Consider the following 13,773-nt stretch of genomic DNA (forward strand, 5'->3'; position numbering starts at 1 on the left):
TGCTCAATGTTACCTTTTCATACACACAAATAAAACATGGAAACATGTTGCATGTGACATTTTATTTTGCTTCACATTAAAATATTCAGACTTCAACTACAAAAACGTATTTTCATAATATCAAATCAAAAAGTGTGTGCTCGTGTTTGATTGCCACATACGGTGACATCAGACAACGTAAATGTGTTCATCGAGGATATTTTCCAATCATGCCTTTCTTAATGTTTCTCTCGGGAAGCAGTAAGATTATGTAACATTTAGGCACAAAAATACAGAACAACTGTCCAAAACTGGAGGCTAATATGGCAAATACTTCCACAGCCACAGTGAACTTTCCAGGAGAGCTGACATAAGCTGGTATGAAAGAGATCCACACAGCCCAGAAGATCAGCATGCTGAAGGTGATGAGCTTCGCCTCGTTGAACGTATCAGGAAGCTTGCGTCCAAGGTATGCCAGGAGGAGGCAGAGGAAGGCCAGGAGGCCAATGTAGCTCAGGACCAGATAAAATCCAGGAGGCCATGGCTCCTTGCACTCCACCACAATCTAATTATGTCCAAAAAAAACATGAATAGAGATCAGTCAATATATATAGAACAATTCACATGAGGGTGTGAAGTGGCTCATTTTATATTAATATGTGTTCTGTTGCTTTGTGATCTCAGTCATGAACATTAAAGCCCCTTTGTGTAACATGTGAACATCTCTGACCTTAATTAGTAATATCAACAAAAAGACATTGTGAGATGCTGTTGTTCTTACTTTTCCAGTGGAAGCTTGGTAGTTTGGGTTCCTGAATGGGAAGGGGGGCGCACCCAAAAGCCAGCCAGCACAGAGACAAACCTGATGACAAGATGTGAAGACAGGTAATAACTGAAAACAAACAAAATAAACAAAAGAATATATCCAAAATTGTGCATGATTGAAAAAAACTGATTTGAGTTAAAATGGTCACAAGTTGAGGTTAATATCACTGATGGTCCTATAGTCCTCCCACCTGAGGAGCTGTGGTGCAGAGGATCAGAGTCCTTTGTTGAGAGGGACCAAACAGCTTTGGAGCCCTGGTACCAGGTACGTTAGCTCGGAAGGCCAAGAGAACCACAATGGTCTTAACGAGGAGGCAGGACAGACAGAGGACAAAGCTGATCCCAAACGCTACCTGGCGGAGCCTACATGACCACACAGACGGCTGACCAATGAACACCAGGGAACACAAGAAGCAAAGTTTGAGTGACAGGAGAAGCAAGAAACTTATTTCTGAGTTGTTGGCCTTGACGATCGGTGTGGAACGGAAACGGTGAAAGACAGAAGTGATGATGGTTGTCAGGACGACACCCAGCAGTGTGAGCGTGACCAGAATGATGCCCATGGTGTCGTAGAAAGACAGGAATTCTTCTACCCCAGCCACACATTTCACCTTGTCTTTGTCTGACCAGTGGTACTCAGGACATTTCATGCACTCGGTGGAACCTTTGGGGAAACATAGAGGACAGCAGTATGCAGTTTGCATCTACACAACATGCCTTGATCGCTGTCCAGTTCTACAACATTTCTGTGCTAATAGCAAAGTATTTCGATTCTTACAGAAGTTAGAAAATCCAAAGATGAACAAAAAAGAAATGTTCTACCAGACTGGTTGCTGATCTCTCCTTCTGCACAAGGCAAACAATCAAAGCAACAGTGGGGCTCTCCAGGACGTCTGGCCTGCCTGCTGCCAGGGGGGCATGGAGCAGTACACTGAGATACAGGCACCTGAATAAATAAAGGTGGAAAATTACACATCAGGATTTGCTTTGCTGTAGACTATAAATGCTTGGTGAAACAAATGTCTCTTTTACAGAAGAAAAATGGTAATATTATATTCATAAATCCCTCATCAAATGTATTGTCCTGTGAAATCAGATTAGGGGACACATGACCCACCTGTGACTGTCCATTTGTCCAAACAATGGTGTTCTTCTCCATCTGCAACTGTTGTTTTAAGGGAGCTGAACCATCATAGCGTCCCACTTTGACAAATCTGAACACAGAATAAAATTCATGCCATCAACTAGGATAAACACAAATAATGGTTCTTAATCATGATTTTTAAGACAGTTTTATTCCTGTGTTTTGAATTATAATAATTCACCTAATTTGACCCTTGCTGTCCTTTTGCCAGTTAATGATGTCATAGAGAGGGACCGGCTCTCCGTTGGAGTCAAAATATACCTTCTCCTCAAACTGGTTGGTAAAGTTCACTGTTTTTAAATGATGCAGCAACTGCATGAAAGACGGAACAAAAAACAAAGAGAGAGAACATATCGGCCACAAAAATGATGCAAGAACTCATAACTGAAAAAATTAAGTTATCTCATATTTCAACTTTGTATTTAATTTATTCATATATATGTAGATCTATTGCACTTGTTTAACTTACCTGCCTGGAAGAAAATGATTTATGTTTCTCACACATTCCCTTGCTGTGTGCTGCAGAATCACAGTTCAATAACGTGTGCAGAGCATGGGCGATGGTGTATACAGCTTTGTACACATTATAGGATATTCTGACCTGAGACACATCTGTATAACTGCTGTCAGTATATCTCAGATCCTCTAAACCTGTGCAAACAGGCTTTTCACCAGCAACTTTATAGTTTTCATCAGCTGACTTGAATGTGCTTTCGTTTCTGACATTAGACCTGACCAACAACACAGAAATATTCATGGTATCAACTTCATTTTCTTTGGATCCAGCTCTTTTAAACTTGAGCCGACAGCCAAACAGCTCTTCCCAGAACATGTTCACAAATTCCATCCCAGGTCTGGGAGAGGGGCGGACATTCAGCAGGAACTCTTTCAAGCCAGGGATCCTAACTCCAGGGAAGGAGAAGCCCAGTGTGCCGTCTAGGACAGGGTGGAATTTGGGTAAGGTCAGAAGGCTACTGGCGACCCAGGCTTCACTCGCTACCCACTGGATCCCTGTCACATTTCTCTGAGCCAGCTGCAAAAAAGGTGTACATGAACAAATGTGATGATGAAAATAAAACAAAGAGATTATCATGAGCACACACATTATTTGAATATTCCTAATTCTTATATTTTTAATTTTAATACTGCAGATGTTGAGTGCTGACCTCTGAGAGCAGATCCAGCAGCTGTACCTGTGAGGCAAAGACCACGACTACCTGTGCAGTTGAACTCTGCAGCCTGTCTGCCATATCTTGTATCTCAGCTGCTGTTGGCGATTGGGGGATAGTCAGATGAAATGCGAGACACCCACCTCGTTGTCTGAACTGATTAGAGAATTCTTGGATGCCATAATGACTGTAGTCATCCTGAAATGTTTTGAGACAGGTCTTGAAATTCATCTTGGTGTGTTTGACTGACTAATGACTGGCTATAAAAAAAAAGTCTTAATCTCACCGTGGTCCCTATTGTGCCCACCCAGAGCCAGCCTAAGAAGGTGACCAGCTGAACAAGACCTCGAACTTGAAAGAGATCACTCGGCACAGTCCGCAAGAATGACGGGTACATATGCTTGTCAGTAAGACAGGTACAAGTGGCAAAATAACTCACCTATAGGGAGATAAAGTTCATTTTATCATTACTGAAATGGGATTGAAGAAAACAAGAAAAAAAGGAAAGACAAAAGATTATTGGGTGAGTTTTTACAAAAACCAAGTGTTGCAGATGAAAACAACAGTGCTGTGCAGAATCCTGCCTTCCTTTGTCTCTTACCAGTGGGAGGTCGAAAGGCCCAAGAGTGTGAGCTGCAGCTCTTGTAGGGGAAGATGATGCAAGACCGATCACAGCAGACACAGGAGAGCCAGCCAGACATGAGGGCAAGGTTTCACATTGTGTGCCCTTTTCCATTCTCTCCTCTGTTACATTTGCCTTCATGCAATTCCCATTATTTTCAAGACTGTGAGGCATTCCTAAAGTAATTTCACTGCTCCCCTTTTTCAAAGTGGACAGCATCATTTTCTTTCTTGTTTTTTCTACTGTCTTCACTCCCTCAATTTTTGTACCATTATCCTTTAGCATATCTAATCTTTTTTCAGTTTCTTCCATTTGTTGCACCCCACTCATCACAGCTTTGGAGTGACTGACTAAAGACAAAAGAGCATGCAGGCTGGTGTGGACATGGTCACAGCTGTCTACAATCCTGTAGCCTAGTTTAACACCTGGTAACAGGCTTGAATTACTGTTAATTTCCTCCACTGCAAACACCATGGTCATCATCCAGCGGAAGGCTATATGATCAAATCTGCAGACAAAATCCATAAAGTTGCAAACAGTCTAAGTAATTCACTGTGAGACAGAAAACACATTATCAGAGTACAATATGAATCAGATCATTTAAACAGAAAAGGATGAGCAGCATAGAGATCTAATCACAGCAAGAAGGAATTATTTCAGTCTCTTAATTTTGAAAATGTTATCTTTTTTTAATGTCGGACTATGTCAGATACAAAGTGTGTTCTCACCTGCTGCAAGGTGCAAGCTGAGGTTTCCTTTCGTAGCTGTGCTGTGGCTTAGGGGCCACATAATGTAGAGGAAACAACCCTCCGATCACAACATCCCCTCCTGACTGCAACGCCAGTGGCTCAGTGTCTATCAGTTTTTCACATTTAGGTAACCTCAAAACAACACCACTCAATCCCTCAATCCCCAAGCCACTCAGTCTCTCTGTTGTAGTTTCTCTTTTCATCACTCCTCTTTGTAAACGCAGTTCTTTCCTTTCTTTTGCACATTTTGGAATATCAGAAAACACTGGAAAAACAGAGCCAAAAAATGCATAAAGAAGCAGCCAGGTCGAAGCCCCAACAAGGGTTGAATGCAGTGTGCATGCTGACGCCATGAAGACTTTGTGTGTGTGTGCTGGAGATGATGATTCTCCAACAGCCTCTGAACGGCTAATGAAGTTGACTATATGAGTACTGTGATGCTTACTTCATTTCATCGGTCAAATGAGTCATTGCTGGCTCAACCAATCAAAGTCAAAAATTGGTTTTGGTGCTATCCAAAGATTTTATGTTTTTTTTCTGAGTCTAATCATAATGAACACACCAAGCTTCATTGCTAAAAACACTTTTTTTTTTTTTTTTTTTGTTTTACCTCTACTGTACAGTAAATTTTGGCATCTACATATTATCCATGATGTATGTTTATAATGTGCTTTTATTTTTTAGTGGACTGAAGTTTCGTGTTGTGTGATGTTTTGTGTATATAAACTCATCAGTTGATAAATGTTCATATGGGCCCAAATGTAACAAGGAATTGGTGGATCTGATTTTGAATGTAAGCGCCTTAGCAGTCAGCTATCATTGCTGTTTGGTAAAGACATACAATTTTGATGATTTTTACACTTCTGTGGTGGCGACAGCCAGAGCTGCCTCTCTGAAGCCTTACATGTCCAGGTTGCCCGTCCATACATCTGTCCCATTTCCCGGCCATTATTCAACACCATAACTCAAGAACGGAAGGGGAGATGGTGACCATACTTCACAATTGGTTGGATACTAAATTGGTGATATTATTCTTAGTTGTCCACCTTGAAACTGTGGTGATTGTGTAGGTCTTCTGTGCTACCTGGTTGACGGAGTCTGTGAAGCGTCCACGGTTTGGAATTGTTGCTTCTTTGCAGCAACGTCCATCTTGAAAGCATTGTCATCCACCACAAGCGAATTGGCTTTGCTGATATTGAGCTTCCAGTGATTGTTGTTGCACCGTGTGATGAAGCTCTCTGTTCGTCCTTTATACTTGTCTTAAAAAAGTCTCTCGGTGAAGACAACATGTTTCTCGTGCCCACTCTGCTCAGGTACAGCAAGTTTAAAGCACATTTTGTCAGGTTGTCGAATTAGCTTATTACAAGGCATAACATGGCGGCATAATCAGGTGCTGAGAAGCTTAGCTGCAGGCATTGAAGAGAGAAGGAAGAAGGTGAATTCTGGAACTTCTAGAAAGGAGAGGTTAGGTGTGCAGTTTGTTCGGGAGGGGAAGAAAAATAGAGCGGCTAAGTCAGGGAGAAGGCAGGTAGGTGGCCGCCTGGTAGGGGCTGATGATTGGCAAATGCAGGTGGACTTGGGAGGAAAGCTAGTTGTGCCCCAGGAAATAGTTTATAGTAATCTGAGGCTGGACATTGTTTTATGGTCCATGAGTAAAAAGATTGTGTATTTTATTGAGTTAACAGTCCCTTGGGAAAATTCAGTGGAGGCAGCTTATGAAAGGAAGAAGACTAGGTATGCAGATTTAAACACAGAATCTGAGCAGAGGGGATGGAAGAGGTTTTGTTGCAGGGTCAGCTGTTTCACTGTTGAGGGAGCTGGGAGCGCAGGGGCAAAATTTGAGGAAGACAGTGAGGGAGATGTCAGGTGAGGCTGCTGGGTCTAGTCAGTGGATATGGATTAGGAGAAATAATAGTAGTTGGGGGGTGAAATAAAGGCAGTGAGGAAGTAGGGGGAGGCAGAGGACATGCATGCCTAATCCGGCTGAAGAGGTTAAAGTCTGAACAAGACACCTCTCCTCTACTCTGCTTTTCCTGCCCCATCTTCTCTCTCCCAATAGGAAGAGATCCAGGAAGAGGAAGTGTAGATAAGGTGGAGGTGTGGCCAGCTAGAGTCTCTTTTTGGGACCATGTGGCCTGTTCAGGTGAGTTTGTCTTGTAAGATACAGAGTTGGCTTGTTTTTTTGTTCTTTTTTTGGTTGTCTTCCTGTTTTGTTTGCTTCTGGAAAGAAATGTTAAAAGAGGCTGTTAATTCTAGTCTGTGGCTTAGGCCTCCACCTTTAGCACCCTCTAAACTTTCTACCCCCTACCCGAACCAGGGTTTGCATCCCCACATCCTGCTTTTATTGGTGCAATTAATAGTATGATAGTATCTTAGCAGTTAGCATTGGCATCTAGCAGTTATCATTAACAGTATAGGTGAATCTAGCTGTATTGTCTTCTTCTGTTCTTCTTAGCAGTTAGCAGTTAGCATTTAGCATTAGCATTAGCGAAATGGTAGCATTGGTACTGGCCACTGACTAGAGCATCTCCTAAACAGGTCTGGGTCAGTTTAACGTGGCAGTGCTGTTTGGATTGTATAGGAGCAGTGTGAACTGGCACTAGGGGGGGTGACTCTGGGATGCCAGAGTTCACCGTCTAGCCTCCTGGAGGTGTCGTGGGACTAAGTAGGCAAAACACCGTTGAAGGGAGGTTTCCACCTGATGACCCGCAGACATAGCATGTATAGAGGCAGATTAGGGGTCCAAGGTTCTTCACTGAGAATGAATACTCTTTTTGAGCACAATTATCTTGTGTTTAAATTAACTAAGTCACTGGTAATTATTCTCTGGAATCATATGTGTCAGTGTAGTGATAATTTCCGATTTGGCCAAAAATATGCATTTTACCTTTTATTAAATTCCTTCAAACTCTTCACTACATGAGCCTGGACAGGGATAGAACTGCAACTTCCTAGTTGCCCACGTCTGCCTTGAATCTCGCTTAGCTATTAGAAAGCAATTGTTAATTAAAAAGCTTTGCATTGTACCATTGCATAATTTCCTTGGCTAAAATCAACACCTTTTGTCAAAATACATTAATTAGTATCATGGATTACATTGGTTTCTGAAGTAAGAGAGACAATCTCTTCTCTCAGTTGCATATCCCATATGTACAGGGTCAAACTGTAAGGAGAAAGTGCAGCCCACAAGCCCAGTTCACGATCAACAAGTAGCAAAGGAACTGTTTACACTATGTACTGTACATACCAACCAGGTTAAGGCCCCGCAAACACAAAGGCCAAGACTGACAGGCAGAAGGGCAGCTCAAGTTAGTCTGGAAGAGGCAAGACCGACCAAATGGAGAGCTGATATAGTCCTCGCAAGATGCAAAGGCCGAACATGAGTGGCTTAGCCAGTTGCTAAAATGACCTAAAGAGACAACTAATGGTCAAGAATAAGCATGTAGCCCACATTACCTAGTCATCTACCAATGACCCACACCCAGCAATCAATCACACACCGAATGGGTGAGTAGCTTTTATATTCAGATGGAAGAACCTCTAAATTGTGAATTAAAGTGATCATGTGGCTGCTGTGCATATAGTAGCAAAAGAGGTTAGTCAAGTCTGCCCAAATCTCAGATGAGAAAGGCACACCAGAAAATACATACACCTGCTGAATTGTGTCAACAATCCAGTGAGACAGACTAGATTTATCTAGTCCCCAAAGTATGTCCCCAAATAACTGGATTTGAAACAGATACAAATCTAAGTAGGGGGCCACCAAGGCCTTGAAGGGTACAGCATGACTTGGAGCTACTTGACCTGCTGTTCTTCCTCAGAAGGTGAAAGTGACCACAGCTGGACTGACCGAGTCAGGTAGAACTCAGTTAGAATCTTAGCCAGGAAAGCCAGGTTGGGACAAAGTGTTTGTGTGTGTGTTTGTGAAAAGTGGTGGAAATGTTGTAGGAAATTTACGAGGCCAAAACTCAGATGTCCGAGTCCTAGAGAATGTGGCAAGAGATGACACTCAAAGTAGACTCGAAGATGCAAGTATGTGGGACAGACAGGAGATCAAAACAGACTATATCCCCATAAAATAAAAACACAAACAAACAAACAAACAAACACTGTGGTGCCAGGAACCGTGAGAGGACATAGCATTGTTAACAAGCCAACCCAGCTACCAGGTCATGGCACTTGTACGTGCTTTCCAAAGGCAACTGAACTTGCTCTGAGGTTCTAGAAGATGTTTCACCTCTCATCCAAGAGGCCTCGTCATTGGATCTTCTTGGCTGGCTATAAAAAGCATTTATAAGCTGTGATACTTGCCAAATGGGATGTTAATATGTGTGCGCTTATGTTCAATGAAGGTCCCTAAATGTAGCCTTCATGCTGCTCTTGAATCTGGAGGAAAGTAGCACAGACACTGACAACTAGCCTAGACTGTATAGAGCTGGTACACCACATACTTTTTATTAACTATGTCGTCAGAAGTCGAATAAAAGATAAATTAACTTTTCACCAGAAGAATTATTGTCTAAGAGGCACCTTAGAATGAAAGGAAAAAGTATACACAAAATCCAGTCATATTAATCCACAGTAACTTTCAGTCAGGGCTCTACTTGAAGTATATTATTTAAATCAAAACAGGGGAGCATGTTTCATGTGGACTTTTATTTTGTTACATTCAACTCTTCCAACTTTTTTTTTTCAATTTTAACAATGACAATGTATTTTCATGAATTCAAATTAAAAAATGTGTGCTTATATTATCTCTATATCAACATAAGTGCTGAGTTCATCGAATATATTTTCCAGTCATGCCTTTCTTAATGTTTCTCTCAGGCCGCAGTAAAATTATATAACATTTTGGTACAAAAATACATAGTAACAGTCCAAAACTGGAGGCTAATATAGCAAATACTTCCACAGCCACAGTGAACTTTCCAGGAGAGCTGACATAAGCTGGTATGAAAGAGATCCACACAGCCCAGAAGATCAGCATGCTGAAGGTGATGAGCTTCGCCTCATTGAACGTATCAGGAAGCTTGCGTCCAAGGTATGCCAGGAGGAGGCAGAGGAAGGCCAGGAGGCCAATGTAGCTCAGGACCAGATAAAATCCAGGAGGCCATGGCTCCTTGCACTCCACCACAATCTAATTATGTCCAAAAGAAACATGAATAGAGATCAGTCAATATATAAAGAACAATTCACATGAGGGTGTGAAGTGGCTCATTTTATATTAATATGTGTTCTGTTGCTTTTGTGATCTCAGTCATGAACATTAAAGCCCCTTTGTGTAACATGTGAACATCTCTGACCTTAATTAGTAATATCAAAAAAAGACATTGTGAGATGCTGTTGTTCTTACTTTTCCAGTGGAAGCTTGGTAGTTTGGGTTCCTGAATGGAAAGGGGGGCGCACCCGAAAGCCAGCCAGCACAGAGACAAACCTGATGACAAGATGTGAAGACAGGTAATAACCAAAAACAAACGAAAGAATATATCCAAAATTGTGCATGATTGAAAAAACCTGATTTAAGTTTAAAAAAAAAGTTAAAGTTAAAATGGTCACAAGTTGAGGTTAATATCACTGATGGTCCTATAGTCCTCCCACCTGAGGAGCTGTGGTGCAGAGGATCAGAGTCCTTTGTTGAGAGGGACCAAACAGCTTTGGAGCCCTGGTACCAGGTACGTTAGCTCGGAAGGCCAAGAGAACCACAATGGTCTTAACGAGGAGGCAGGACAGACAGAGGACAAAGCTGATCCCAAACGCTACCTGGCGGAGCCTACATGACCACACAGACGGCTGACCAATGAACACCAGGGAACACAAGAAGCAAAGTTTGAGTGACAGGAGAAGCAAGAAACTTATTTCTGAGTTGTTGGCCTTGACGATCGGTGTGGAACGGAAACGGTGAAAGACAGAAGTGATGATGGTTGTCAGGACGACACCCAGCAGTGTGAGCGTGACCAGGATGATGCCCATGGTGTCGTAGAAAGACAGGAATTCTTCTACCCCAGCCACACATTTCACCTTGTCTTTGTCTGACCAGTGGTACTCAGGACATTTCATGCACTCGGTGGAACCTTTGGGGACACATAGAGGACAGCAGTATGCAGTTTGCATCTACACAACATGCCTTGATCGCTGTCCAGATCTACAACATTTCTGTGCTAATAAAGTATTTCGATTCTTACAGAAGTTAGAAAATCTAAAGATGAACAAAACAGAAATGTTCTACCAGACTGGTTGCTGATCTCTCCTTCTGCACAGGGCAAACAATCAAAGCAACAGTGGGGCTCTCCAGGACGTCTGGCCTGCCTGCTGCCAGGGGGGCATGGAGCAGTACACTGAGATACAGGCACCTGAATAAATAAAGGTGGAAAATTACACATCAGGATTTGCTTTGCTGTAGACTATAAATGCTTGGTGAAACAAATGTCTCTTTCACAGAAGAAAAATGGCAATATTATATTCATAAATCCCTCATCAAATGTATTGTCCTGTGAAATCAGATTAGGGGACACATGACCCACCTGTGACTGTCCATTTGTCCAAACAATGGTGTTCTTCTCTATCTGCAACTGTTGTTTTAAGGGAGCTGAACCATCATAGCTTCCCACTTTAACAAATCTGAACACAGAATAAAATTCATGCCATCAACTAGGATAAACACAAATAATGGTTCTCAATCATGATTTGTCAGACAGTTTTATTCCTGTGTTTTGAATTATAATAATTCACCTAATTTGACCCTTGCTGTCCTTTTGCCAGTTAATGATGTCATAGAGAGGGACTGGCTCTCCGTTGGAGTCAAAATATACCTTCTCCTCAAACTGGTTGGTAAAATTCACTGTTTTTAAATGATGCAGCAACTGCATGAAAGACGGAACAAAAAACAAAGAGAGAGAACATATCGGCCACAAAAATGATGCAAGAACTCATAACTGAAAAAATTAAGTTATCTCATATTTCAACTTTGTATTTAATTTATTCATATATATGTAGATCTATTGCACTTGTTTAACTTACCCGCCTGGAAGAAAATGATTTATGTTTCTCACACATTCCCTTGCTGTGTGCTGCAGAATCACAGTTCAATAACGTGTGCAGAGCATGGGCGATGGCGTATACAGCTTTGTACACATTATAGGATATTCTGACCTGAGACACATCTGTATAACTGCTGTCAGTATATCTCAGATCCTCTAAACCTGTGCAAACAGGCTTTTCACCAGCAACTTTATAGTTTTCATCAGCTGACTTGAATGTGCTTTCGTTTCTGACATTAGACCTGACCAACAACACAGAAATATTCATGGTATCAACTTCATTTTCTTTGGATCCAGCTCTTTTAAACTTGAGCCGACAGCCAAACAGCTCTTCCCAGAACATGTTCACAAATTCCATCCCAGGTCTGGGAGAGGGGCGGACATTCAGCAGGAACTCTTTCAAGCCAGGGATCCTAACTCCAGGGAAGGAAAAGCCCAGTGTGCCGTCTAGGACAGGGTGGAATTCGGGTGAGGTCAGAAGGCCAGCGGCCACCCAGGCTTCACTCGCTACCCACTGGATCCCTGTCACATTTCTCTGAGCCAGCTGCAAAAAAGGTGTGCACAAATGAACAAATGTGATGATGAAAATAAAAAAGAGGAGATTACCATCGACACCAAAATTCTGTGTATATTCCTAATTTTTATATTATTATGTTAAAAACTGCTTATTGTCATCAGCTATTACTTGTCATATACATAAACTGAGTGCTGACCTCTGAGAGCAGATCCAGCAGCTGTCCCTCTGTAGCAAAGACCACCACTACCTGTGCAGTTGAACTCTGCAGCCTGTCTGCCATATCTTGTATCTCAGCTGCTGTTGGTGATTTGGGGATAGTCAGATGAAATGCAAGACACCCACCTTGTTGTCTGAACTGATTAGAGAATTCTTGGATGCCATAATGACTGTAGTCATCCTGAAATGTTTTGAGACAGGTCTTGAAATTCATCTTGGTGTGTTTGACTGACTAATGACTGGCTATAAAAAAAAAGTCTATTTTATCTCACCGTGGTCCCAATTGTGCCCACCCAGAGCCAGCCTAAGAAGGTGACCAGCTGAACAAGACCTCGAACTTGAAAGAGATCACTCGGCACAGTCCGCAAGAATGACGGGTACATATGCTTGTCAGTAAGACAGGTACAAGTGGCAAAATAACTCACCTATAGGGAGATAAAGTTCATTTTATCATTACTGAAATGAGATTGAAGAAAACAAGAAAAAAGATTATTGGGTGATTAATTACAAAAACCAAGTGTTGCAGATGAAAACAACAGTGCTGTGCAGAATCCTGCCTTTTCCTTTGTCTCTTACCAGTGGGAGGTCGAAAGGCCCAAGAGTGTGAGCTGCAGCTCTTGTAGGGGAAGATGACGCAAGACCGATCACAGCAGACACAGGAGAGCCAGCCAGACATGAGGGCAAGGTTTCACATTGTGTGCCCTTTTCCATTCTCTCCTCTGTTACATTTGCCTTCATGCAGTTTCCATTATTTTCAAGACTGTGAGGCATTCCTAAAGTAATTTCACTGCTCCCCTTTTTCAAAGTGGTCAGCATCATTTTCTTTCTTGTTTTTTCTACTGTCTTCACTCCCTCAATTTTTGTACCATTATCCTTTAGCATATCTAATCTTTTTTCAGTTTCTTCCATTTGTTGCACCCCACTCATCACAGCTTTGGAGTGACTGACTAAAGAGAAAAGGGCATGCAGGCTGGTGTGGACATGGTCACAGCTGTCTACAATCCAGTAGCCCAGTTTAACACCTGGTAACAGGCTTGAATTACTGTTAATTTCCTCCACTGCAAACACCATGGTCATCATCCAGCGGAAGGCTCTGTGATCAAACCTGGAGAAAGTTCAATAAAGTAGTCAGTCTGTGTGATTCATCGTGAGACGGAAAACACAGTATCAGAGCACAAAATGAATCACGACATGTCCACAGTGCAGGAGCAACAAAGACATCTAATCACAGCAAGAGGGAATTATTTTTGTCTTGTTTTTCTGAAAATGATCAGATACTAAAGTGTGTCCTCACCCGCTGCAAGGTGTAAGATGAGGTTTCCTTTGGTAGCTGTGCTGTGGCTTAGGGGCCACATAATGTAGAGGAAACAACCCTCCAATTACAACATCTCCCCCTGACTGCAATGCCAGATGCTCACTGTCTACTAGTTTCACACACTTAGGTACGCTTGAAGCAACACCACTCCCTTCCTCTGTCCCCAAACCAGTCAGCCTCTCTCTTATACTTCTTCCATC

At 42.1% G+C, this 13,773-nt stretch overlaps 2 protein-coding genes across 2 annotated transcripts; both read right to left on the bottom strand.

Annotated features, from left to right (window-relative positions):
- Positions 1 to 187: 187 nt before the first annotated feature.
- LOC121608851 (extracellular calcium-sensing receptor-like) lies at positions 188 to 4,222 on the bottom strand. Its single transcript, XM_041940249.1, has 12 exons — positions 4,073 to 4,222; positions 3,719 to 3,874; positions 3,404 to 3,556; positions 3,111 to 3,315; positions 2,694 to 2,884; positions 2,418 to 2,612; positions 2,130 to 2,260; positions 1,922 to 2,018; positions 1,627 to 1,750; positions 996 to 1,468; positions 761 to 841; positions 188 to 544 (listed from the first exon to the last, which is right to left on the bottom strand). The coding sequence occupies exons 1-12, from the start codon at positions 4,220 to 4,222 to the stop codon at positions 188 to 190; spliced, it is 2,313 nt and encodes a 770-aa protein (XP_041796183.1).
- A 5,046-nt stretch (positions 4,223 to 9,268) lies between these two features.
- Positions 9,269 to 13,338, bottom strand: LOC121609482 (extracellular calcium-sensing receptor-like). Its single transcript, XM_041941130.1, has 12 exons — positions 13,189 to 13,338; positions 12,835 to 12,990; positions 12,531 to 12,683; positions 12,235 to 12,439; positions 11,782 to 11,972; positions 11,506 to 11,700; positions 11,218 to 11,348; positions 11,010 to 11,106; positions 10,715 to 10,838; positions 10,087 to 10,559; positions 9,842 to 9,922; positions 9,269 to 9,625 (listed from the first exon to the last, which is right to left on the bottom strand). The coding sequence occupies exons 1-12, from the start codon at positions 13,336 to 13,338 to the stop codon at positions 9,269 to 9,271; spliced, it is 2,313 nt and encodes a 770-aa protein (XP_041797064.1).
- Between the last annotated feature and the right edge of the window lie 435 nt (positions 13,339 to 13,773).

This window comes from Chelmon rostratus, chromosome 7, assembly GCF_017976325.1.
Source record: "Chelmon rostratus isolate fCheRos1 chromosome 7, fCheRos1.pri, whole genome shotgun sequence".
Taxonomy (NCBI): Eukaryota; Metazoa; Chordata; class Actinopteri; order Chaetodontiformes; family Chaetodontidae; genus Chelmon; species Chelmon rostratus.

Coding starts and splice junctions, on each gene's coding strand:
- LOC121608851 (XM_041940249.1), bottom strand. CDS start 4,222: ATGATGACCATGGTGTTTGCAGTGGAGGAAATTAACAGTAATTCAAGC. Junction 3,316..3,403: donor TGGGCACAATAGGGACCACG/GTGAGATTAAGA, acceptor AAAACATTTCAG/GATGACTACAGTCATTATGG. Junction 1,751..1,921: donor GGACAAATGGACAGTCACAG/GTGGGTCATGTG, acceptor TTATTTATTCAG/GTGCCTGTATCTCAGTGTAC.
- LOC121609482 (XM_041941130.1), bottom strand. CDS start 13,338: ATGATGACCATGGTGTTTGCAGTGGAGGAAATTAACAGTAATTCAAGC. Junction 12,440..12,530: donor TGGGCACAATTGGGACCACG/GTGAGATAAAAT, acceptor AAAACATTTCAG/GATGACTACAGTCATTATGG. Junction 9,923..10,086: donor TCTGCACCACAGCTCCTCAG/GTGGGAGGACTA, acceptor TCTTGTCATCAG/GTTTGTCTCTGTGCTGGCTG.